This window comes from Microcaecilia unicolor, chromosome 1, assembly GCF_901765095.1.
Source record: "Microcaecilia unicolor chromosome 1, aMicUni1.1, whole genome shotgun sequence".
Taxonomy (NCBI): Eukaryota; Metazoa; Chordata; class Amphibia; order Gymnophiona; family Siphonopidae; genus Microcaecilia; species Microcaecilia unicolor.
Genome location: NC_044031.1, coordinates 482,671,503 through 482,698,701, shown reverse-complemented (window position 1 = coordinate 482,698,701; position 27,199 = coordinate 482,671,503). Strand labels below are relative to the sequence as shown.

The window sequence follows — 27,199 nt, the reverse complement described above, 5'->3', positions numbered from 1 at the left end:
AGGATGCCCACTCTCTCCGCTTCTTTTTGTTCTCTCTTTGGAGCCTCTGTTGGCAAAAATTCATCAGGATGGAGAACTGTTGGGTGTCAGGCTCAGAGCATTTGAGTACTGCATAAATCTGATTCCTGACCTCATTATAAACCAGGCAACTGTTAATCTGCCCAGAGTTATACGGATTATTTGTGAATTTGGGGCCGTTGCGGGTCTAAAGATCAATTTCACCAAGTCTGAGGCCTTGCCTATTTCTCACCCTTGTTGATGTGTTCATATGTCAGACTTTCCTCTTTCCTGGGTGGGGGTGGGGATTAAGTATCTTGGTGTTTTTCTAAGCGCAGACTGTACTTGGCTATATAAAAAGAATATGTGTGACAAGTTGGAAGCCATTAAACAGCTTTGTGCTAGATGGAAGGATCTTCCGGTAAACCTTTTGGACAAGGTGGCACAGCTTAAGATGGTGTTCCTTCCAAAATTGTTGTATCCTCTTCAGATATTCCTGTTGTGGGTCACTCCACAAGATGATAGGCTTTATAGGTCTGTTGCTGGTTCCTCTATTTGGCATGGAAGACACCCATGTATTAGTTTCTCTAAGTTAATTTTGGATTAGAGCTTTGGTGGGGTCTGCTTGCCTGATCTCAGGATGTATAATGTTGCTATGTTTATGAGGTGGATCCATACCCGCCAGGCTTTTTTTGCCCCTAGTGACTTCTGGAATGGCTGGTGTGCGCCCTATTTGGCTTTTAATGTTTTAAATTAGGGGGTACTATGCAGAGTTATACATACTTGTGGGCCTTGAGCAGAGCTTGGTCATGCTGGAGGTGTACCATAGATGGGGCCCAGAGAGTTGACCCCTTTTTGATGCTATGGGAGAATGTCAACTTCCCGGCTGGAATGGGCACCTCTCCCTTTGGGGTTTGGCGCGACAGGGATAATTCATATTTAGGGGAGTTAGAGTCAATTGGGGATTGCCATTTTCAATCAACTCTGATGGGCATGGGCCCTCCCCAACAAACATTTTTTTTACATTTGTATAGGCCCACCATTATTTTATTTGTCCATGATGCAGCAGCATGACCACATGATCTATTTTACCAAATTGGACCAGGTGTTTCTCCAGTTGCCACCCACGTTGAATAAACTCTCTCAGTGGTATCAAATTTGTAGGGATAATAGAGGAGCTCCCTATTTGGACCCTTTTGCTCAGGCTTGCGGATCTGATATGGCCAAGACTGTGTTTGTCAAACACCTTCAGCATTGTTTTGATGCAATCAAAGGAACTACCCCTAATGTATTGATTCAGGTTATCCAATTTAAGATCTTACACCATATCACCAGAGGCTCAGATGGGGCTGTGGGAAAACCCATACTGGTCTAGATGCCAGGTGGGGGTTGGTACCCTTCTACACTCCTTTTTGGAGTGCCCTGCAGAAATTCTGGTCTGTTGAGGTTGAGGCCCTAGAGCAAGTGCTTCAATTGAGTCCTGAATGGTCTTATTGCATGTTGCTGATGGAAATGATTTGTCTCTGAGTGAACGGGCTCACGGATTCTCAATGTCATTTTGTTTTACTGGCTGTACTATTGGCTAAGAAATGTATCTTGCAGGGCTGGGTAATTCAGGTGGCACCCTCGCCTGCTGCATGGCTGAACTTGATGAATAAGATGGTGACTTAGACTGTTTCTTGATTTCGGCCTCCCATTCCTAAAGGCCGCTGACAATATTGTGAACTGTGGAAAAGGTTTTCAGTACCTCGTATGACCTCTTAATTTAAGGGGGAATACTTCTCTTTTTAGTGTTGTATAGTGGAGCCCATGGGGTGGGTGGGGTGCAGGGTGGGAAGGGGGTTTTGGGTTAGTAAGGTAGGATGGGGTGTAGTTGTATGGGAGTCCTTATTACAAAAAAACGCTGGTGGCTCTTGTTTAGCCCAAAGGAGATAGTTTTTATTTTGCTGGATAATCTGATGTTGTCACATGATAGTTCTTCCCCCCCACTTTTTTGTTTCTTTTTCTTATTGCTACTACTACTACTACTACTTAACATTTCTAAAGCGCTACTAGGGTTACGCAGCGCTGTACAATTTAACATGGAAGGACAGTCCCTGCTCAAGGAGCTTACAATCTAAAAGACAGGTGTACAATCTAAGGCTTACAATCTAAAAGACAGGTGTACAATCTAAAGACAATCTAAACAATCTAAAGACAAGTGTACAGTCAAAAGACAAGTTGTTTGAGTTGTTCTTGACAACGTAGCCATTGTTTGTACTAGTATGGTGCTTTGCATTATACTATTGGTGATAATAAATATATTTTTAAAAAAGAAAAAAAAAAGGAAATGGAATTTGGCTGTCCCAGGATGTAACAGATAGTGCACTGCCCTGGCACTGTAAATCGACTCCCACACTGGGAACAGCACATAAAGAGTTCAGCCATAAATTAAAGGAGAAATACTCACTTCAATGCAGGAACCTCTGGTTTGTTAGCTCAAAAACACTTCAGAGACATAAACTTCCCCAAAACAGCAGAGAAATCTTTGCTAGAAATCTCTTTGTTTTTTTTGTTGGGTTTTTTTGGTTCAAAAGGAGGCAGGAAAAAACATCTTTGGAGATGAGAATAGAGGCAGGTTTACGCTCAGGAGACAGCGAAGTTGACGCAATGAGATGATGATGCTGTACGGTCTAGAAGATTTATTTTAACAGCACTTGCTGTTCAAATAAATCTTCTAGACCATACAGCATCATTGTCTCATTGCGTCACCTTTGCTGTCTCACAAGTGTGATTTTCTCTGCAAGGTCCTTGTTTTTCTGTATTTTTATCGTTTACCACCAGGTTTACACTTTAAGCTTTCCAGCGCCTCAACCCCAGACTCAACTTTTCAAGAAAGGACAGGAAACTACCAGAGGAATAGTCATAGAACTGCACAGGAGCTGTTATCTATCTGCTGGAGATAGAGAATACTGGCTGAGTTTGACTGCATACTCTATAAAGCACAGCTATTAATGCTCTCTATCTCACTGCTGGCAGATAGGCATAACCCATTAGTCTGGACTGATCCTTTGATGATGTAATGGAAAATAAAGATGCACAGAAGAATTGTCAGTATAATTCCATGTATCCGATGTAGTGCAAAAAGTCAAGATTTGACGGTTGAGGAGATATGAGCATTTAGGGTGAACTCATAATTCAAGAAGACACCTAAGTATTTGAATGCATCTGTGTCTCTTTCTGTGATGCTGTGTTGCATGTGGAGTCAGAATTGGCAGGGTCTCCATTTCAATTTTTGTGTGCATTTTTCTTCCTCTTATTTGGGCTCTCATATTTTATATTAAATAATGATCAGTCTGTACTCTGGGTATCGTGTATAACCAAGGAATAGCATATAGTGAGTTGTAGCAGACTGGCTTGTTCTGCTTTTTCCAATAGGAGGTGTATTAGTTTTCTAAGGGCCTATAGTAATATTTGCATTGTTGCCTTTTATTGCTGTTTAGTCCTGGGAGTCAGGGCTGTTTTAGTATTGCAGGTTTACTATCATAAATTCTAAATGTTTTTTTTTTTTTTTTGCAGTGGGTTTTGTTACTTCACAAAGTTCCCTCAGTGGCAAGTCTTACTGAGGTGACACTAAAATTTGAATATATTTGTATATGTGTCTCCAGGAGCTACTGCCCAGGTGGGAAGGGTTAGGACAGCTGTTGTAGTGGGTGATTCGATTATTAGGCATGTAGATAGCTGGGTGGCTGGTGGATTTGAGGATTGCCTGGTAACTTGCCTGGTGCGAAGGTGGCGGACCTCACGTGTCACCTAGATAGGATTTTAGATAGTGCTGGGGAGGAGCTGGCTGTCTTGATACATGTGGGTACCAATAACATAAGAAAATGTGGGAGAGAGTTTCTGTAAGCTAAATTTAGGTTCTAAGGTAGAAAGCTCAAATCCAGAACCTCTAGGGTAGCATTTTCTGAAGTGCTACCTGTTCGACGCACAGGGCTTAAGAGACAGGCAGAGCTCCGGAGTCTCAATGAGTGAATGAGACGATGGTGCAGGGAGGAGGGTTTTAGATTTGTTAGGACCCATGCAACAATCTGTGGGATGGGGAGCCTATTCCAAAAGGATGGGCTCCACCTTAAACCAGGGTGGGACCAGGCTGCTGGCATTGGCATTTAAAAAGGAGATAGAGCAGCTTTTAAACTAGAGACAGAGGGAAGGCCGACAGTTGCTCAGAAGCGTAGGGTTCGGAATAAAATTGCACTAAATGAAAAATTAGATATAATAGGAATCTCTGAGACCTGGTGGAAGGAGAATAACCAGTGGGACCTGTCATACCGGGGTACAAATTATATCGTAGTGATAGGGTGGATCGAATTGGTGGAGGGGTAGCATTGAATCAAATAGATTGATAATTCTACAGGAAACAAAACACATCTTGGAATCCCTGTGGATTGAAATTCCATGTGTAAAGGGGAAAAGGATAGTGATAGGAGTGTACCATCATCCGCCTGGCCAGGATGAACAGACGGATGTAGAAATGTTATCGGAAATTAGGGAGGCTACCAAACTGAGCAACACAATAATAATTGGAGATTTCAATTACCCCGATATTGACTAGGTAAATGTAACATCAGGACGTGCTAGGGCGGTAAAATTCCTTGACAAAATCAAGGATTGCTTTATAGAGCAGCTGGTACAGGAGCCGACAAGAGAAGGAAAATTCTAGACTTAGTCCTTAGTGGATTGCATGATCTGGTGCAGGAGGTAATGGTGATGGGGCCGCTTGATAACAGTGATCATAATATGATCAGATTTGATATTATTTTTAGAGTAAGTATACGCAGAAAATCCAATATGTAAGCATTTAACTTTCAAAAAGGAGACTATGATAAAATGAGAACAGTGAAAAACAAACTTAGAGGAGCATCTGTGAGGGTCAAAAATTTACATCAGGCATGGATAGTGTTCAAAAATTCCATCCTGGAAGCCCAGGCCAAATATATTCCGTTTATTAAAAAAAGGAGGGAGAAAGACCCAATGACAGCTGACATGGTTAAAAAGTGAGGTGAAGGAAGCTATTTGAGCAAAACGAAAATCCTTCAGGAAATGGAAGAAGGAACCAACTGAAAATAATAAGAAACAGCATAAGGAATGTCAAATCAAATGCAAAGCACTGATAAGGAAGGCAACGATGGACTTTGAAAAAAAGATTGCTTTGGAGGCAAAAACACATAGTAAAAAAAAAGCAAGGGGCGATCAGGGAAGACAAAGCCATAGCAAAGAGATTAAATGAATTCTTTTCTTCGGTCTTCACTGAGGATGATTTGGGAGAGATACCGGTGCCAGAAATGGTATTCAAAGCTGATGAGTCGGAGAAACTGAATGAAATTTCTATAAACCTAGAGGATGTAATGGGGCAATTTGACAAATTGAAGAGTAGCAAATCTCCTGGACTGGATGGTATTCATCCCAGAGTACTGACAGAATTAAAAAATGAACTGGTAGAACTATTGTTAGTAATATGTAATTTATCTTTAAAATCGAGTTTGGTACCAGAAGATTGGGGGGTAGCCCATGTAACACCAATATTTATAAAAGGTTCCAGAGGGGATCTGGGAAATTATAGACTGGTGAGCCTGATGTTGGTGCTGAGCAAAATGGTAGAGACTATTATAAAGAACAAAATTACAGCGCATATTCAAAAGCATGAATTAATGAGACAAAGCCAACATGGATTTAGTGAAGGGAAATCTTGCCTCACCAATCTATTACATTTTTTGAAGGGGTGAACAAACATCTGGATAAAGGCAAGCCGGTTGATAATGTGTATTTGGATTTTCAAAAGGCGTTTGACAAAAGTACCTCATGAAAGGCTCCAGAAGAAATCGGAGGGTCACGGGATTGGAGGTAGTGTCCTATTGTGGATTAAAAACTGGTTAAAGGATAGAAAATAGAGAGTAGGGTTAAATGGTCAGTATTCTCAATGGAGAAGGGTAGATAGTGGGGTTCCTCAGGGGTCTGTGCTGGGACTGTTGCTTTTTAACATATTTATAAATGATCTAGAGATGGGAGTAACTAGTGAGGTAATTAAATTTGCTGATGACACAAAATTATTCAAAGTTGTTAAATCGCGGGAGGATTGTGAAAAATTACAAGAGGACCTTACGAGACTACGAGACTGGGAGACTGGGCATCTAAATGGCAGACTACGTTTAATGTGAGCAAGTGCAAAGTGATGCATATGGAAAAGAGGAACCCGAACTATAGCTATGTAATGCAAGGTTCAGCGTTAGGAATCACTGACCAAGAAAGGGATCTCGGCATCATTGTTGATGATACGTTGAAATCCTCTGTTCAGTGTGCTGTGGCGGCTGAGAAAGCAAATAGAATGTTAGGTATTATTAGGAAAGGAATGGAAAACAAAAGTGAGGATGTTATAATGCCTTTGTATCGGTCCATGGTGCGACTGCACCTCGAATATTGTGTTTAATTCTGGTCGCCGCATCTCAAAAAACATATAGTGGAATTAGAAAAGGTACAGAGAAGGGTGATGAAAATGATAAAGGGGTGGGACGACTTCCCTTTGAGGAAAGGCTGAAGAGTCTAGGGCTCTTCAGCCTGGAGAAGAGACGGCTGAGGGGAGATATGATAGAGGTCTATAAAATAACGAGTGGAGTGGAATGGGTAGACGTGAATCGTTTGTTTACTCCTTCCAAAAATACTAGGACTTGGGGGCATGCGATGAAGCTACAAAGTAGTAAATACGAATCGGAGAAAATGTTTTTTCACTCAATGTGTAATTAAACTCTGGAATTCGTTGCCAGAGAACATGGTAAAGGTGGTTAGCTTAGCGGGGTTTAAAAAGGGCCTGGATGGCTTGCTAAAGGAAAATTCCATATACCATTATTAAATTGACTTGTGGAAAATCCACTGCTTGTTTCTGGGATAAGCAGCATAAAATATATTGAGTTTTCTTGGATCTTGCCAGGTATTTGTGACCTGGATTGGCCACTGTTGAAAACAGGATGCTGGGCTTGATGGAGCTTGTACATCGTTTCATTCTTATGTTGATGCCATTCTTACATTCTTTTATTACTCAGATTCTAAAATCTGGTACGGTACCTTCTGCCTACAAGTCAACCATTATAACACCTATTCTTAAAAAAAACAGATCTAGATCCCTCTCTCCCTTTCAATTAGCATCCTATTTCTAATCTACCCTTGTTCTCTAAACTCTTAGAAACAGTAGTTCTAAGACAGATGGAGGTGCATTTTCAAAGCACTTAGACTTACAAAGTTACGTGTCTCTCCTTTTCAGATAAAACCCTGGTACTTCATCCCAGACAGACTTGCTTTTGTACAGCGCATAGCATGGAGACTCTTCTTACTGCTTTCTATAATGAGATCCAAAAGGCGTCAGTTGTTTTAGTTTCTCTAGATCATTCCTCCACGTTTGATGTGGTTGACCATGACTTGTTACATCATCTATCCTCTGTGGGTATTTCTGGTATAGTTTTTTCTTAGTTTAAATCTTATCTAAGTCAGCATTCTTTTGAGTTTTCTTCAGGCCACCTGCATTGTGCCATATATTCCTATGCTTTAGGTGTTCTCCATGGTTCTATTCTGGCCCCTACCCTCTTTAATCTTTTTATCTCACCTCTAATCTTACTAATTGTTATGCTGACAGTATTCAAATTCTTATACTATAGATTTCACCAACTTTCTCCTCTTAATTCTTCTCTTAACCAAATTGCAATATGGCATTCTAAGCATTGCACTGTCCCCCAGTGGTGTACCTAGGATGGCTGCCACCTGGGGGTGGGTCGCCACTACATCCTCCCCCCCCCCCCCGGTGTATCACCCCCTGCCCCCCAAAAGCACATCATCTTCACCACCTGGGGGTGAATGGAGCAGTCGTGTGGCTGTCAGCTCCACCGGTCCCCTGCCCTGGAACAGGAAGTAATGTTAGAGGAGGCAGGGAACCGGCAGAGCCGACAATTGCTCCATGCACCCCCTTGCTGCCTGCACCTGGAGCAGACCACCTCCACTGCCCCACTCTTGGTACGCTACTACTCTCTGTTCTTCAAGGCCATACCATGTCTGATACATATAATCTACATATTTTAGGAGTTATTTTTGACCCCAAACTTATGTTTGATGACCATATTACCAAAGTTGTTCAGTTTTCCTTTTTTGCTTCACAACAAATCCATTCAGTAAAGTCATATCTCCCTGTTCATCCATTCGTACTCATGTTCTCTCTCTTGTTATCACCCACTTGGATTATTGTAACTTACTCTTTCCAGTCTACCTCTTTCCTTTTTGAAGTGTTTACAACTTGTACTGTCCACTGCAGTCAAACTTTTATTAAATGCTCACAAATTTGATCACGTGATCCCATTGGTGAACTTTGGTTACATGTTTCCTTCCGTATTAATTATAAACTTCTCCTTCTGGTTTATAAAGGCCTTTGCCCATCAGCTCCAGATTACCTCTCAAATTTACTCATTCCTCCCCTCAACCCCTGTGCTCCTCTCAGCAAGTCCTTTTCCACCACCCATCTGTCTCCGTTATAAGGCTCGACACTACCTTAGCCACAGCTTTTGCCTATGCTGCTCCAAAACTTTGGAACACTGTACCCCTTTCTCTCAAAACTGAAACCTCTTACTGTACCTTTAAAAAGTTTTTAAAATCCTGGCCCTTCAACTAGTCCTTTACTGTATAATGCAGAGCATATCTGCTGTGCCATCTACATTCTCCTTTTCTATCTGTTGCTCTCTCTGAGCTTTTAATTGTACACTGCTTAGCTGCCATCTGGCGATTGGCGGTATATCAAATAAAAGGAAATAAATAAATTTTAATCCAGTACATGCATTATGAAACCCAAAATGCTAATTTCAATGGCTAGAATCAGGGACTACAAAAAAAACACACTGAATTGGGATATTCAACAACCAGACTTGCAAATTGTCTCCCTCCTGAACCTATGTAGCTTTACAGTGCTGCAGTAATGGGCTCAGAACCAGGGTAATTGGGCAAATAATTGTTACCCTGTATCATCTCTTGTAAAACCAGAGATGCCAAGGGTGGACTGTCCCAAAGAATGAGATTTAGGGGTAATGTGGCTGAGGTATACATTTACAAAGCTCTACATGTGAAAAAGCTTCACAAATGGAAAGAAGCAAAATTGTGTGGTACATTTCAGAATATAGGCAGAAGGATGTAGTACACAGTTGTCAAGGAAATTTGTCCAGGTAGCTTAATAGCTAGCTGGGTAAATTCCCCAGGCTGAAAACTGCTTTACTTAATATGCACGCTGGTACATTTGTACCTCCAGCTGAAATTTTCAAAGGGAAGCTCTATTTCCCCACCAGAGACACAGAAACATGCACACACACATGCACTGTCACACTTCAGTCACATACACGTACACATGTATTTTACCATCCCCCCCCCCCCCTTCAAATCAGGCACTTGTGGTGCTCTTTGTACTGTGCTGCTGCTTATGTGAGTACCCCACCCCCCAACCTGCTCAGCCTACCATCACTTAAATTTCTTGTAATTGCTGCCAGTTTTTTTTTTTTTTTTTTTTTTTGGGGGGGGGGGGGGTTCTCAGCCTGTAAATTGCCTGCTTACACTTCCTTCAGTCCTCTTATTTTTTCAGCCATTCTCAACAATCTCACTCACTTGCCGCACTGGCTCTCTCCAAGGTCCTGTACTGCAGCTCAATTTCTGATCCTTCTAACCTCCATGAGCAGGTCCCCCCAACAAGAAGAGCCTCCTTCTAGGCTCCCCATCAGCCTCCTCCTCCAGGATCCCCCACCTGACCTATCTTTATAATCCTGGTGGTTTAGTGGTCCTCGGGCAGCTGCAATCCCCCGTCTCATAATGACTGCTGTGACCTCTAGTGGCAGTCTCATGGTATAGATATTGATATACACGGTGTGCAAAATAAATGGGACCCTCAACATTTTTTCCAAGTAACACAAAAACAAATGTACTATTATTTTAAAAAATTACTACTGTTATTGGCAGGTGTTACTGCAAGATGCTGTAAAAACTGGATAAACCCTTTTTTCAAAATGATGTTATTCAGGAAGTGACTATTAAGATCCATTTTAGCAAAATGGCATTTAGCAAAGCAGATAAAGTTGCGATTACATTTTTGCAATAAAATAAGGCATATGGCACAAAGCATTTGGTAAGGGAGTTTCCTAACAAAGGTTGGACTAATGTATTTTCAAAGGTAATACTAAATATATTTTGAAACTATGTAAGGGGGTCCCATTTTTTCTAGACACTGTGTAAAGAAATAGATTATGAGATATATAGATAGACACTCTCAATAAAAGGCCGATGCAACAAAACTAAAAACTAAATTGAGATATTTGTTTTATTATATTTCATTTATTGCGTTTACTTCTGCACCCCAGGCAGAGTCAAAACACACACACACACACACACTAATATAATCTGTATTAATAAATTTTGCTCTACCCTATGCTATTCTTTAAATCATGAACATCTGAGGCAAACATACCCCCTCCCCCCAGAGATATAGTAATCCTTTTGTAGTGGTTGAATAGATTAAGAGTTTTAACATGCAGTTAGAAGATACAAAGGCAAAATCATCAGGAAAGAATTCTGTACTGAAAGCACTCCAGAACTCCTTTGTAACATTCAGACCAAGGAAAAGCCATGAATAGAGAGGCAAACCTTGACCACAGTTAAGATGAGAATTTAAAAAAAAAACCAGCATACATTAGCATGCAGTGAACACAAATAATTATTCTTGGTAACAGAGAACAATTATCTTTCTATGAGGGATTAGGAAACTGAGAATTTATATTAAACTGTAGTCAAACAAACATTACTCTTCCTACTGGGTGGTGGGAGGGGGAGAAATTGCAATTTAATAGAAGAGCTGGTGTGAATTCCTTTTAGCCAAGCATCATTTAATAATGTAAATGTGTGTTTGGTCTGTTATCCAAGTACAGTTTTGTGCCTTGGAGGTCTTTTTGGTTATTAATGAAATTAATTATCAGATTATTCAGTGTTGTGTTCAAACCCCCCCCCCTTTTTTTTTTTTTTACTTCTCCCTCTACTACACTAATTCTTCCTCTTGACCAGCTGCTGTGGGACCTAAAGTATGTAATACAAACAAATCTTTCTGTACCAAGACTATTCATTTTCTCTTACTATATGCCACTGAAATTTTGATTCTCTGGTAGGGTCACATATACACACTTAATGGTATAGGTGACAGAATAAATGAATTTTTAAAAACTTACATACAAGAAGTTTTTTTATTACCTTTTAGGCCTTTTTCCCTTATATGACAGCTTTATCTCTAGGGTAGTACTCAAGACTACTGTTAGGGGTTGCTGGCACCATTTTGAACCTGATACCAACAACAGGCAAGAGCAACTGGGGATTGATCCTGCCCTGACCCCACTAGACAGCAGGGATTACTAAAGGTAGGCCTGGGGAAGAATTTCTATGGATGGAGGATGTCTTTGGGGTGGAGGGTGGCATCAGAAGGAGGGCCTTGTATTCAAGGTATTGGGAGGGGTTCATCAGAAAGGGGACTATATATTTAGGGGGAACCAGGAGGGGATTTTTAGGGCAGGGGGATGTGAGGGAGGGTCTTCAGGAGGGAAGGAAGAGGGTGGCAGTTCATTGTTTAAAGTACAGGCCCCTTTAAGAGGTTCCTAGGAGCATAGGGCCACAGTTTTGTGGCTGATACTCCTCACAAAGAAAAATCTTTTTGCTAGCTGTATAACTCAGTTTCTGGTGTTTACTGCAAGCTGTGTTATTTAATTTACATAGTAATAAAGTGTTTTGCATGCTTTGCATCTCATTACTCTGTATCCTGCAGTAACTTATTTTATCATGTGTTACAGTAACATAACTTATATTATTGCCCTTTAATTCATGTTAATGGGCAAATAACATGCTTTAGAGCTGTCATGTGAGGCAGCTCAGAGATGGTTGACTAGAATCGGAGCTCTTCTCCATCCATGTTTCTTAATAATAATGCATTTGTGCAAAGTGAATAATTTTAGTTCAATTCAATGGCGTATTTTGTAGAGTGTCACTGGGAAGCAAAGTAAGTTGGAAACATCCTTTGGCATGCACAGAGGTGGTAAGCGGCCGAAGGAAGACCTGCTGACTCCACTTTAAATGGCATCCCCTGAAGAAATGGAAGAGCTTTTGGATCTGATTTTGGCAGAATTGAGCACAATCAAAAACATGATTCAGGATAGCTCTCAAAATATCACAGGGTTCAAACAAGAGGAGGCTAACCTGTCTACTCAGATTGCTGCCTGCACAGAACGAGCAGCATAGATGGAAACACGAGTTGCAGACCTTGCAGATGCAGTACATCTTTGGAGGAACGATCTTAATAAAGTAGCTGAGTTGCAAAAAGAGTTAATAGAAGCCAACAACAGGAGCCAAAGAAATAATATCAGGATACTTGGCCTACCTGAGGGTATTGAAGTACCAATCCGATTTCATTTATTGAAGACTTTCTTCCTAAACTTCTTCACCTTGTTTTTAAACATCCATTTGAGGTTGAGAGAGCCCATCACATACCATCAAGACTGCTGGAAAATGCTAGCATAGTGCGGCCTTTTAAATTGAAGGTACTGTGCTACGCTCAAGTAATGGAGATATTTGTGAAGGTGCATTTTTTTACCCAAGCTCCACTGGAATGAACCTAAAATTGAGATCATTCCTGACTTTGAAAAACACACTGCTCAAACTAAGAAACAACTTCTTAGCATGTGGCTCTGACTGAAGAAGATGAGATCTCAATATGGGCTGTTTTATCCAGCAATAGCGAAAGTCACTTACGTGAACCAATTCACCATTTTGAGGATCCCAATGAGCTCAAAAGATTTATTAGCTCATCACAACATGGAGCTACTTGACTGTTCTGTGTATAATTAGCTGGTACATTCTAATTCTAGGCATACTGTGGACAGCTGGCAGAAATAATACTTATACTTTTTTGTTTGTTAAGATCATATAGCTGATTTACAGTGTTTTAGAGTGTTATTGAATTATTAGCACATGGACTATGTGAGTTAAGAGTGGTTTCTGGATGGCTATACTGATGCCGCAGGGCTGACTGGAGATATGTGATGATTGGGGAAGGCAAATTTCTGAAATGAGAATTACATAAGGAAGGGGGAGGGTGGGTATAAAGAGTTATGATGATGGTTGGTACTGGGTTTTGCAGTGTCCATTTCATTTTCCCTGGAGCAGATGTGTAAATCTGGATATGTTGTTTGTAATATGTATATGGTGGGAAGCTGGGTATAGAAGCATTTAATGATATGAGGCTGATTGCATGACCTTACTTTTTATTTTCCGTGTTAAATGACTGTGTTGAAATTTATTCACTTAATGTCAATGGATTAAATAAGCTCAGTAAGAAGAAGGTGGATAGATTCTTGAGGAAAATGAAAGCAGATATATGCTTTCTACAAGAAACTTACCTTACTGGATCAGAACCTGCTAAACTACAGAGAAGTTGGATTAAAGACTGCCATTATGCTGCTGCGGCAGGTAAGAAGAGTGGAGTGGCCATTTTGATAAGTTGAGCAGCCAGCATTGTTCTTGAAAATGATCATTTGGACCCTGCTGGTTGGTGGGTTCAATTGCATATCTCTGTAGGCTCCGTGAATTACTTTCTAGTTAATATATATGTTCCATCACAAGGGGGAGCAGAGTACTTCCAAAAATTGCAAAACATTGATTCTGGAACATGGAACTCTACCAATGATTATAGCCAACGATTTTAATCATGTAATAGATCCTATATTTGAAATTGCATGTGGCATGTTTGGGACTAAGGGACATGATAGCGGTGGGAAGTTGAGCAGATATATGGAGAGTACTCAAGCCGACTGGAATTTACTTTTTGCTCACAAATACACTAATCCTTTTCACGAATTGATTTCTTTTAATTACGAAGGACCTGATTAAAGCAGATCAAGCTGCAACTATTGGCTCCATTTTGATATCAGATCATGCTGGTATTTTATTAGATTTTGATATGAAAATGTCTGGAGTGGTGCCTCTGTTATGGCACTTTAATAATGCACTTCTGCAAGATGCACAGTTTTATTAAACAATAAACCAGGTGAATATTTTATGTTCAACTCAGGTAATGAAGTGAAATGACATGATGGGATGCTTTCAAAACAGCCATCTGTGGTGTCATCCTGAATTATTTAGCACAGCAAAATAAAAAGAGGAAAGAGGAGGAACTAGCATTAGTGGCGAGAATAACAGAACTGGAACAGAGTCCAATAAGATTGGGATAATAAGGTTCTGTCCCACTTAATGGGTGAAAAGAATAAATACATGTTGCTGAGCAAGAGGAGAAATTTCCATGCAAATAATCCACATTTTATAAAAATTCTAACCGGGTGGGGAAAATACTGGCAGCGTACCTTAAGGGGAGAAAAAGTAGAGACAGGATTAGTCCTACTAAAGATGATTAGGGACTAATTAAAACAGCACAAATAGATATATCCAATCAGTTTACTTCTTTCTACAAAACGTTGCATGCCACTGAGGAACTTAAAGATGACGAGCCCTGTGATTCCTTTCTGTAGAGCATACGGGCGCCTCAACTGTCAGATTATGATAGGGATATGCTAAATCAGAATATCACAGAACACGAGATAGTGGCAGTTATTAATATGTTGCAAACATGATAAAATGCCTGGTATGGATGGACTAACAGAGTTTTTCAAGGCTTTTCAAAGACAAAGACTTTTTCTGCCGTCATCTACTATGTTATATGACAACTTATACCCCATATGTTTAATACTTATGAGGATACATTGTCCCAAGGAGCAATAACTGGTACTATGGCAGAAGCTCTTATAATTGTACTTCCCAAGTTTGGAAGAGACCATGTGGAGGTCTCCAATTACCATCCAGTATCTCTGACTAATGTGAACAGCAAGATATCTGCAAAATGTTGGTTGTTCACTTGTCCAAATGCTTACACAAATTGATCCACAATGACCAAACTGGTTTTGTGGCTTGTCAATGTTTAGTGAATAACATTAGACTGTGTTTAGAATTGATGCAAATTGCAAGAGGTATGGATGAACCCACTTTCTCGGTGTCATTAGATGCCAAGAAGGCATTTGATAGAGTGGCGTGGAGGTACATGTTTCGTATATTAAAATGGTTTGGTGTAGGACCCATGTTCTACAGCATGGTTGAAGGCCCTCTACAGTGAATCGAAGGGTTAGTTGTATATTAACAATGTGTTGGCGGGACCTTTTTGTTTACAGAAAGTGACTAGGCAGGGGTGTCCTTTATTGCCCCTACTGTTTGACTTGGCCCAGTTTGTGATTGTTGTTTTTTTTGGGGGGGGGGGGGGGGGGGGTTCTGTGTGTGGTGATGATCCTCCTGATTGCCATAATTGTATAAAACCAATGCAGGTGTGTTGAAGGCTTGAGCACACTGTTTTTCCTCCATATATTATATGACTTTTTTGAAAAATCAATTTTGAAGAATAGTTTTGAGGAGCATTTTGGGATATTTATTAATAAGTTTGTTCAGTCATTTCAATCATGATATTTTGTGTTTTTTGTAAATTAACTTGGATTGATTATGTTTATTTTGCATAATTTGGGGGTCTGTTTTCAATATGTGTACACATTCCTGTGTGCTGTCCAGCTGGTGCATTCTAATCAGTGCATGGTAACTAGATATTGCAAACTTAACACAGGAGTGTTTAGCACTTCCTAACTAATAGGCAGTAAGTGCTCCTGCATTAATTTTTGGCAGGTCTCACACACAAATGGCAACATTAGCACATGACCTGCAAATAGAAAAAATAAGCAGCACTAAAAAAGTGTCATGTTAAATCTGGGCTTAGCACATAGGAAAGTCCAGCATTAGAATGATTAAGCCCAGATTTCAGCACACTTTTGTAAAAGGGCTCCTATACCGTGTTTCCCCGAAAATAAGACACTGTCTTATATTTATTTTTCCTCCCCAAAACGTGCTAGGTCTTATTTTCGGGGGGGATGTCTTATTTTCTGGGAAACATCGGTGGCCCCCCCCCCCACCCGAGGTTGCCGGGCCCCCCTCCGTCGCTCCCGGAATTAACCTGAAGCTCCTTTCACCTTCGCAAGTTCGGATTCGAAGCAGCAGCGCAGCAGCGCAGACCTCTCCTTCCTTCCTTGTCCCACCCTCGCCTGACGTAACAGATTTTCACTGACCTCCAACAGTGGACAATCCAGGTCATACGTACCTGGCAGAAACCCAATTAGTAGCAACATTCCATGCTACCAATTCCTGGGCAAGCAGTAGGTTCCCCCATATCCATCTCAATAACAGACTATGGACTTTTCTTCCAGGAACTTGTCCAAACCTTTTAAAACCCAGATACGCTAACCACCATTACCACATCCTCCAGCAGCAAGTTCCAGAACTTAGCTATTCTTTGAGTGAAAAAATATTTCCTCCTATTTGTTTTAAAAGGCATCTCAATATGCTGTGCACTGGTGTCTACTGCAAGAGGAGGTACCAGTCCACGACTGGGGGTGAGGGTGTTGGAAAAGGGAGAAATGCAGTGGGGAAGGGAAACAGAGACCTGACCACAGGGGTGGCAGGGAGGGAGAGAAATACTGGACTGGGGGGATGATGCTTGAGCCATTGAGGGAGGGGGAGAGAAAGATAAATGCTAGAATGGGAGTGGGGATGTGAGCAGAGGGAAAATAGAAACTGGATGCAGAGGGGAAGAATGGGAGAGACCTGGGCCCAAAAATGGAGAGAGGTACAGAGAGAGCTGCTTGACTGCGGGAAGGGAAAAGGAAGAGAGGGAGAGATGCTGGCCCTGGGGTTGGGGTGCAGGAGAAAGGGAAGAGAGGGGGAGAAGCTGGAAAGGAAGGACAGGGAGACAGAAGAGTATTGCTGAACACAGGGAGAGGTACAACAAGGGCAGGTTCTAAACATAGGGGAGGGATAGGGATGGGAATACTGGGGGAATACTAGCCAGGACAGATAGGGATGCAGAGGGAATGACTATGGACATGGAGAGAGAAAAAATGTCAAATGGACCAGAGACCTTGGAAAGATCAAAATATGGGTCGGATTCAGGGGTAGGGGAACAGAACAGATGATGACTGGGACTTGGTGACTGAGTATGAGATTGTTGGGGGTGGCAGAGCTGGGAATTATGAACAGGAGAGATGGAGAGGAACCTTGCAATTGGTAGATATGAGTGGAGGTATGTTGATGGTTTGGGATAATGATTGAGCATGTGAAATGATGGGGGGGGGGGGGGTAAGAGAAAGGGAGTGGAGTGTATGGAAAAACTGAAATATAATGTAAATGACCTGAAAGACTAGAGAGAATGAGAGGTATGAAAAAGGATGGGAGGTACTTGGGAGAGGAAGAGGAGTCTCTGAAGCAGTTTAGTGAAGGTAGAAATCGGATTAGGGGATGGGGTAGCCGATAATAGAAGAATATCCTGGAGACAAGGGGAGGAGAGATAGGGGTGGAGCTGGGTCTGGTATGTGGAGGTTAGATGAGGACTGAGAGGTTCTAGTCCACTATCATTCCCTATGTATCCCTATCTGTCTTGGGGGGGATAGGAAACTGAGGAAGGAGAGAGACAAAGGGAACAATGGGAGTGCTGAAGAGGGGATGAGAGGGAGATGGGAAAAGCCAGTAGGTAGATGAGAGATGAAAAGAAGGAAACTATGAAGAAAGTGAGAGAAAGGAAGAATGAAGGTAAAGCAAATAGGTGAATATAAAAGCAAAGAAGAGAAAAGTGGAAAAAAAACATAAAAATAAGGATCAGTGCCAAATAGATGTAGAGAAGGAAAGGAAGAGGACAAGAGAAGAGAGGAGAAATGGAAAGGCAACCCTGGAAAAGAATTTAGGAGAAGACTGACCCAAGGAAGGTGGGGAAAAAGCTGGGACCAGCTCAATAAGAAATGAAATGCCCAGACAACAAAGGTAGAGAAGGAAAATATCATTTAATGTTCTTTAAGGATTGGGATATATCTGCTTTGAGAAAAGTATGGGGTTTTTTTCTTTTATTTTGTAGAGTACAAGAGAAAATGCATTTCTGTTTTTCTTTTGTCAATATTGCCCTGCTTAAAGAGTCTGGATTTCTTGGGTGAAGGGGAGAGGGGTCTTCATTTCAGTTTTTGTCTGCATGTATTTTGTGATTCCCTATTCTTCATAAGATGAGGATCTGTCCATGTTCTGTATGTGTGACTAAGGTGAAGAATTCTGTAGTATTTGTGTAGGAATCTGGAACATTACAGTTTGTTCTAGTTTCCAAGTAGTTGGTATATTGAAGCTCTAGGGTCCAGTATAATATTTATAGCACTGCCTTTTCATAGATGGGCTAAGGCTGTTATGGTTTGGTAAGTTTGCTATATAGGTTTTGAATGTGTCTTTGCAGGGTTTTGTGTTATTTTCTAAGTGTCATATTAGAAAGTAGGCCCTTGGCACCAAAAATAAAAATGTTTAAGACTAGTGGTCTCCACATCCTCTAGAGTTGTCACATAAACAAAACATTTGAGTGTCTGGCAGTGGAAGGAGCATGTGCTGCTCCTGAGGTGATAATCACAATTTGAATATTCTTTGTATGAACTGTTATAAGAGAGATAGCTCCGTTGCTGGGGAATAAGGAGTTTGTGATACAGAACTGGAGCTCTATTGAGATTCTGGCCAATCTGTTAGGGAATCCAGACCATGCCACACAGCAGAATTTAGTAAGTGATGCTATAAATTATAATGGCAGTTTTACCTGATAACTGAAACTAGCTGGAGGGGGAGGGCTTCTTTATGCATAGAAGTTCGTTCTGTGTTATATTGCTAATTTTTAAAAAGGGGTTGGGGAAGAGGTGTGTGATGTGGTGGTGGGCATGATGTGCAGAAATGTCGCTTTGGCTCCCTCCCCTCCCCCCCCCCCCCCCCCCCCCCGAATACTTAGCTTTCCCTGCTGCTGCCACCTGAAATATTTCTGTCTAGAGATGCTAAGCAGACATTAAGATAGAGCATTCAAATTAGTTTCAAACACCATAAAACCCTGGTCTTATAACACTAATATACATTAGGACTGAAATGCTGTCCTAAGCCAAATTATTCAGCTACAAAGAGTTGGAAGCCAAGAAGGGCTGATTAACAGGAGCAACAGATAAACACTCTACAGGGGTTTCACAGTCCAGTTGATGGCCACAGCGTACAGTTCCTTGATTGCTGTAATGGTGGATAAATCTTTACTTGAGATGAGAAACCTCTCAGCCATGTGGGCTTTGTGTGCTCTGCTAGAAACAAACTTTTTATAGCTCTGCAGGGACTGTAACTCTATCTGGACTTGCTGGTCCCCAAATTCAGTTCCTTCCTACTAGTGAAATTTGTACAGTTTACCTCTGATTAATTGTGGGGATTTTTCCTTTTGAAGTCTTTCTGTGTCTGCTCTGTCTTCAGGCAGGCTGGGAGCTCAAATGTGGATCCAGAAGAACATTTATCTGGAAGGCAGGTGTTGCAGCTTCCTCATTGATTGGGGCTGAGGGTTACCCCAGAGATGGATACATAATCAATTTGTAGTATCTATGGCTATCAATAGAAATCAAACAAAATAAAACATGGAAAAGAAAATAAGATGGCCAAATTTGTACTTCCACTCTCTTGAGTTAAAGAGAGTGGAAGTGGCACATAGACTGTACAAAAGTCCCTCTCTAATGAGCTTATAACTTTATGGATGGAATATTAATAATAGACACAGTAAGGAAACAGATAAAAAGAACACTAATGGCAATAGTTATCTTTAAAAATAAAAACTCCATTTAATGAGTGCTTCAGTAGTGAACAATTATGTACAAAAAAGAATGATAAAAAAGTAAAAGGCAAATTGCAAAAAGTATCATAATATTAAAGCAAAGAAAAAAGTTTTAGGTCTCCTTTGGATAGTCTCATGTACTTCGAGCTCCAGCATTGTACTCTATTGTTCCAGGATATAACAGACATAAAATACCAAAGGCATTATCATCAGGAGTAAAGAGCATTTTACTGTCTCCCTCTCTGCTACTTTCAAGCCATTTTCTCCTCTTTAAATTGGTTTGTACATTGGGGCAAATGTTAAGCCCTGTGGTTCTCTTTTTTACTGCTCACAAAAGGGTTTCTGTGCTCTCTTACCCCATTATAGTTTGGTGTTTCTCTGTGTTCCCTGAGTACTGTAAGATGTGACCTCATTGGGCAGGTTAAGGATAAGTCCTTGGATGGGTATATTATCCCCTGCTACTTAAAGTCGTAAGCATTCACCAGCTCTGTTGTCTCCAGCTTCAAGTCCCTTCACCATTTAGAACCATCTATAGTCAACAGTTTCACTCTGTATTTTGTCTGACTGATTTTAGGGATCCAGGAGCTTTCAGAAGGGTGTAACTTCATTTCTCTGAATGCTGACTGGTTACCTGATGTTTGTCAGATTTGGAAATGAAAGGGTTAAAGGGCTTAGAATAGCAAAACTACTTCTCTCAGTTCCAGTCAAATTAATTGGTCATTGTACTTTCAGAGGGTTGGAAGAAGAACATATTCCTACCCTGGTTGGCTCCACTCCTTAGTTACTACCCTGAGCCTCAGTATGCCCAAATGCAGCAAAAGGAAATCTGTGATATGAGACTAACTGACAGGAACACCTGGTAGCCGTTATTGTGAAACATCTAAGAACTGCAAATCAGTCTACCCTTTAGTTTCATTTTTGACTGGATAGCTTAATAAAAAGCTGTGGCATTTGCTGCAGTCAGCTGTAAAAAGAAATCTTTATTGTACCCCAGGCTTTGTTGAAGGTACCTGTAGTGAACCAAATGACATGGTATTGTTGCATCAGCGTTGGTAAAATATGGTGTGCAAACATCCCATCACTAAGCAATATTATCCAAGAAACTAAATAAGTACCTGCTGTGTAGGTTATGACTATATGGACCCAAGGGAAGTTTTTATTACCCTAATCATGATCACAAGCAATAGGAGATGCCTGCTTCTTAAAGCAATATTAGTACTATAAAACAAACATTAATATAAAGTAGCATGGTTGCTGTGTTAGTCCACTTGAATGCATGGAAATAAAAGGTTAACATACAAAAATAATACAAGGGAATGCCATTTTATTAAATTGTATTTTTTGACTAGCTTTCAGGAGCTGACACTTATGCTAAAGTTAAATAAAATCTGAGCAAATATCGTCTTATTATTAGAGATGGCTGAAAGATTGAGGTTACAAACTCTGATCTCAAGTAATCCCTGAATGGCTGAATTGCTACTACTAATGATCATTTCTGGATTCTATATATTGTGTCTTAATTTCCATGCAGAAATTGAGGTGGGAAAAGAGGTTGAAATCTACAAGAGGGCGAGAACAGTGGCCAGACACCACCTCCATGGCCAACCAGGCAAGGAGTATGGGAGAAAATATAACCTCCATGACATAGGGTGGCAGCTGGAGCAGAGTCTTCAGGGCAAGGCCAAGTCTCAGGGCAAGGAGATGGAGAGTATTAGAGATAAAGAGATTGTGGATGTAGGAACGTTTGTTGTACACAGAGCGGGCATTCCACAGAGCACATGAGAAAGATAGAGCAGAAAGAGAGAGGAGAGGAAGAGAAATTAGATTGGAGACATCGCAATATGGCCTGCACAAATAGGATGAAAGCTTATGTGGAGAACCATGATTAGGATTGATATCTCCCGGAGAGCAAGAGAATGTGGAGAAGAGTAGAAGAGGCATGATGACAGCGACAAAGATGAGGTGCACTCAGAACAGAGATGATTGATTGAATGAAAGGAAGGAAATGTTGAAGCTTACGAGCTGAGAAGAAGGGAGAAGACAAAAGAAATGGTGAGATGATGAGAACAGAAGGTTGGTAATGTGGTCCTGAGGTATGCAGTGGTTTCAGATGGAGAAAGAGATTAGGAAGGAACAGTACCAAGAAAAGAAATTGTACTGGAGTCATTGGGAATAACAGGGAGAAAATACAAACTATAGAGGGAAAATAACGCACAGCACCTGGAGATAGATTTGCATACCATGGAGGTAGGGCATACAAATCTATCTCATGCATATTCATTGCCGGTATCTTGAAAACCTGATTGGCTAGGTGTGTCCCAAGGTTTGGGTTGAGAACCCCTTCTTTTTAAGTTTAAATCTCAGACATGTACTGCTCGTTCTGCTATTGCTTTAAAAGAGACAGCTGATGGAAGGGCATGTGGAAAATCACTGTTTCTTATTATTGCTAGGAATAATTTTTGTTTGTTAATTCATCCATTAAAAACATGCCTGCTCTTGTTTAATGTTTGCAAGATTGGTTCGGAAACAAATCTTGCAGATTTGTAAGTTAGCAAATGTATATCGTTTTTGCTGTACATATACTGTATATATTCTCTTCAAAGGTGAAACATCTCAATGGATTCTGACACCTTATAATGAAACCTTGTCTTCTCAGGAAGAGACCAGTACAACTGACACACAGTATAAACAGGAGCCAGCCCAGGTCACTTATTCAACTGCAGCTGTTTCCAGCACACAGGAGGTGTTGTACATCAATGGAAATGGGACCTACAGTTACCATAGTTACAGAGGGCTGGGAGGAGGCCTACTAAATCTGGCAGATGCTTCTAACAGTGGTGAGTTTCATTTGAGATTTGTATTTGTGAAAAAGTATATGAGTACGTGCACATGTGTATGTGTTTGCTTTGACAGTATTAGAAAGAAAAGAAATACCTGTAACAAAAGCAATGTAACAGTGGTTTAGTTCATCTGAGCTATGCGCCTAATACATTTAATCTCAGATAGCCATGTTTGGTTCAGTCACAGCAGTTTTCAAAGGAATTCAATATGTACTTGGGAAAGACAAAGAGGGGCATAATTGAAAGGGACGCCCAAGTTTTCCTGGGGACGTCCTCACAGGACGGCTCCAGCTAGGGGTGGGGAAACCCGTATTATCGAAACAAGATGGGCGTCCATCTTTCGTTTCGATAATACAGTTGGGGACGCCCAAATCAGCAAATTTAGGTCGACCTTAGAGATGGTCGTCCCCAGGACTTGGTTGTTTCTGATTTTCAGTGATAATGGAAAGCGAGGACACCCATCTCAGAAACGACCAAATCCAAGCCATTTGGTCATGGGAGGAGCCAGCATTCGTAGTGCACTGGTCCCACTAACTGAACGGAAAAAGCCCTTCCCTTACCGATTCGGAAAGGAACGGGCATGCATGAAGAAAATTGCATGCAAATGAGCTGCTCACTGTTGGCTCATTTGCACACAATCTCCTTCCTAAAGAGGGGAAGCCAGTGCAGAGAATTGCTGTGTACAACCTTTGAAAAACACAAGTCCAAGTGAAATCGTCCAAGTGCTCATCAGGGACGTCTTTTTTTTAGAGTATGAGTGAAGGACGTCCTTCTCTGTCCCTGCGACGGCAGTCAGGGACGTCTTTTTTTTTTTAAGAGTATGGGTGAAGGATTTTTAAGAGTATGGGTGAAGGACGTCCTTCTCTGTCCCTGCGACGGCAGTCAGGGACGTCTTTTTTTTTTTTAAGAGTATGGGTGAAGGATGGCAGTCAGGGACATCTTTTTTTTAAGAGTATGGGTGAAGGACGGCAGTCAGGGACATCTTTTTTTTAAGAGTATGGGTGAAGGACGTCCTTCTCTGGGCAACGGCAGTTGAAGATGTTCAAAAGTAGATGTTTCTGTGAGAAGGACATCCATGCCTTTGTTAAGCCTCTGACACCCCCTTAATTTATTTGGATTTTGGATCACAAGTAGAGGTAGTGGGATTTGAACCAGCCACCTTTGGATTGCAAGACCAGTACTCTAACCACTAGGCCACTCCTCCATTCTGTTCCACTCCCTTGAAATTTGGCTGTCCCTTTGGGGGGGGGGCAGTATGCAGGTCCCTGGGGGGGGGAGGTATGTGTGTGTCAGCGGAGGCATAGCGAAGGCATGGGCGTCCTTCTTTCAAACATTTTGGACGTCCTCAACTGCCCCCCCACCCCACACACACAGAGATGGTCAAATTTCAAGGGAGTGACGTTGAGTGCAGGAGTGGCCTAGTGGTTAGTGTACTGGTTATGCAATCCAGAGACAGCTGGTTCAAATCCCAGTACCACTACTTGTGATCCAAATTCCAAATAAATAAAGGGGGTATCAGAGGCATAGCAAAGGCATGGACATCCTTCTCACAAAAACATCCACATTTTGGACGTCGCAGGGACAGAGGCATAGCGAAAAATGTCCTTCACCCATACTCTAAAAAAAAAAGACAACAGTTTTTAAAAAAAAATTTTTGAGGGTGGGAGGGAGTTAGTGACCACTGGGGGAGTCAGGGGAGGTCATCCCCGATTCCCTCCGGTGGTCATCTGGTCAGTTTGGGCACCTTTTTGAGGCTTGGTCGTGAAAAAAAATGGACCAAGTAAAGTCGGCCAAGTGCTCATCAGGGATGCCCTTCTTTTTTCCATTATAGCTTGAGGATGCCCATCTGTTAGGCACGCCCCAGTCCCACCTTTGCTACGGCTCCGACACACCCCCGGGAACTTTGGTCATCCCCGCGACGGGAAGCAGTTGGGGACGCCCAAAATCGGCTTTCGATTATGCTGATTTGGGCGACCCTGGGAGAAGGACGCCCATCTCCCAATTTGTGTCGAAAGATGGGCGCTCTTCTCTTTCGAAAATAAGCCTGAAAGGATTTTCAAATAAGAGGCTGAAATAAAATTGAAAAGCAATAAATGTACTACCTTTTAAGTATTGTGCACTGCAAGAAGTAGAAACAAAATGTCACTATTAAGCATAAACAGAGCAATTCTATCAATTAGCACCTCAAGTTTAGGTGCTTCAATGCTATGCGCTTAGGGCCAATTCTATAACAGCATTTTAGCTAGCATAATGTCAGTATTGGTGCACCCATGTATAGGCATGTCCTCTTCTGCCATAACAGTGGCAAACATAAGATAGTGTACCCAAGGGGCTCATTTTCAAAGCACTTAGACTTATAAAGTTCCATAGGTTACTATGATAGTTTGTAAATCTAAGTGCTATAAAATGTACCTCTAAGTGCATCAAGTGATGTGCATAATTTATAGTCAAAGAGTATGACATATGATGACTTTTGCCTTAAGTGTCATTAACAAAACTATAACCAAGACTGCTAAAAGTAAATTCACAAATTCATGGTGGGAGGGAGGGAAGGGCAGGTTGCATCAACTATTGAATTAGTGTGAACACTCCATATGTGGATGCATATTAAATAGGGCTGCACATCAATTTAAAATTGTAATCTCACAATTAATTGCATAAAACATCCCCTCTCACATTTCCTCCTGTACAGTGCAAAATATAGGCAACAGAAGTAAATTCTCAGAACTGACATGTTTTAATTATGAAACTGAAAATAAAATAATTTTTCTTACCTTTGTTGTCTGGTGATTTTTATTTTTCTAATCATCTTGTTTCCTGTCTCTGGTTCTGCTTCCCTCTCTCTGTTCTCTGAACTCTGTTTCTAGGGTCTCCTGTTCATTCACTATTCCTTTTCTCTCCTCCTTTCTTCTTCTCTCTCTGCCCTATAGCCATCTTTGATGTCCAACTTTCTTCCATTTTTCTGCCTCCTTCTCAAATCTATCTAGTTTCCAGCTCTTCCCTTTCCCTCCATCCATGGGCAGCATCTCCTCCCTTCTCTCTTCCGTTCCCTGCCATCTATGTGCATTTCCCCTCTATTCCCTTCTCCTACCCTCTGTTCATGTCCAATATCTTTTTTTCTTTCTTTCATCCCCCATTTCTAACATATATCCCCATAGGCGGTCGGTGGCCCAACTGTTTGGGGAGGCTAAAGAGGGCAGGGTTAGGGGTGGGGCCAGGGGTGGAGCTTAAATCCATAATTATCTGATAACACAGAAATAAATAAAAATAAAAGTCACAATTAATACCTTTTATTAAATTTAGATATTAGATATGTATCATATGTCAAAGAATAAAGTGGTTGCTCAAAGCATATACTAACCACAATCGCTCAACTGCAAAACACTGCACAACTTTGTGCAAAAACACACTCAGAACCTTACTGTACCATAAATATTACACTGGGCAGAACCTAATACACCAATATACCACCCATACGGAAAATGCAGACTGTCAACAATATGAAACAAGGGATCATAATATCACAATTCTCATGTAGAGCCACAAAACACCCTAATTCATGGTTAATGTGGGCTAAAATGCCATAAATAAGTAAATAAATATAAACTTTTAATGTTGAGCACCTGATTCTCAAAGTGGACATATTCCAAACACTATAATGAAAATAAAATGATCTTTTCTACCTTTGTTTTTCTGATCATGCTGGCCCAGTATCCGATTCTGCTGCTATCTGTCCTCTTAACTCAGTTTCCAGGGCTTCCTTTCCATTTATTTCTTTACTTTCCGCCTTCTTCATTTCTTGTCCTACATCCGTAAGTAAAAGCTGGGTCCTCTGCAGACGTGACTGTCCAGTGGATCCAGCTTCTGCCTATTTTCTTCATCCATGTGCAGTTTTTCTACTCTCTTCCTTTTCCCTCATCTCTTCTTCTTCCTCACTCCTCCCTCCCCCTCCATCCATGTCCAGCATTTCTCTCTCCCTTCCCTCTCCTCCATCCATGTCCAGCAACCCTCCTCTCCATCCACCCACCCATGTCCAGCAACTCTCCTCTGCCCTGCCCTCCCCCCATCGATCGATCCATAAACTGCCTTGTAAAAAGTCTACTACAGCCTGGGCAAAGCTCTTCTGCAATCATAATCAAGCAAGGCCCTGGGGCTGGGAGCTTTAAAATATATTTACATTAGGTAGGGGACCCGAAGGCTAACTTGCCTAGGCTCTACTAGACGCCTAATCCTGCCCAGCTCCTAAGCTTACATCAGACAGAAAGCTCCCTACTCTCACCCGTTAATCGCACATACATTTTTGTGCTTTATTAAAAATCCCGGTTAAGATCGGTAGGAACAGCTCCCAGTCACAGGGTTAAAACTAGCCGCTCTTCTAAAACCTTTCCTGCAGCAACCAGCGAGCCAAGCTCCACTTTCCACAAACACCAAGTCCTCCTCCCTGCGTCGATGGGCGGAGCTTCAAAGACCGGATTGACGCCTGGCATTGGCTCCTTCTCTACTACTACTACTTATCATTTCTATAGCGCTACTAGACATACGCAGC

At 41.3% G+C, this 27,199-nt stretch overlaps 1 protein-coding gene across 2 annotated transcripts in view; it reads left to right on the top strand.

The window, feature by feature from the left end:
• Positions 1–27,199, top strand: part of NOL4 (nucleolar protein 4) — a 382,191-nt gene that overhangs the window by 339,665 nt on the left and 15,327 nt on the right. For both annotated transcript variants that reach the window (XM_030213991.1, XM_030213980.1), the window contains one exon: positions 22,470–22,650. In XM_030213991.1, coding sequence (XP_030069851.1) covers positions 22,470–22,650 — 181 coding nt within the window. The remainder of the gene's footprint in view (positions 1–22,469; positions 22,651–27,199) is intronic.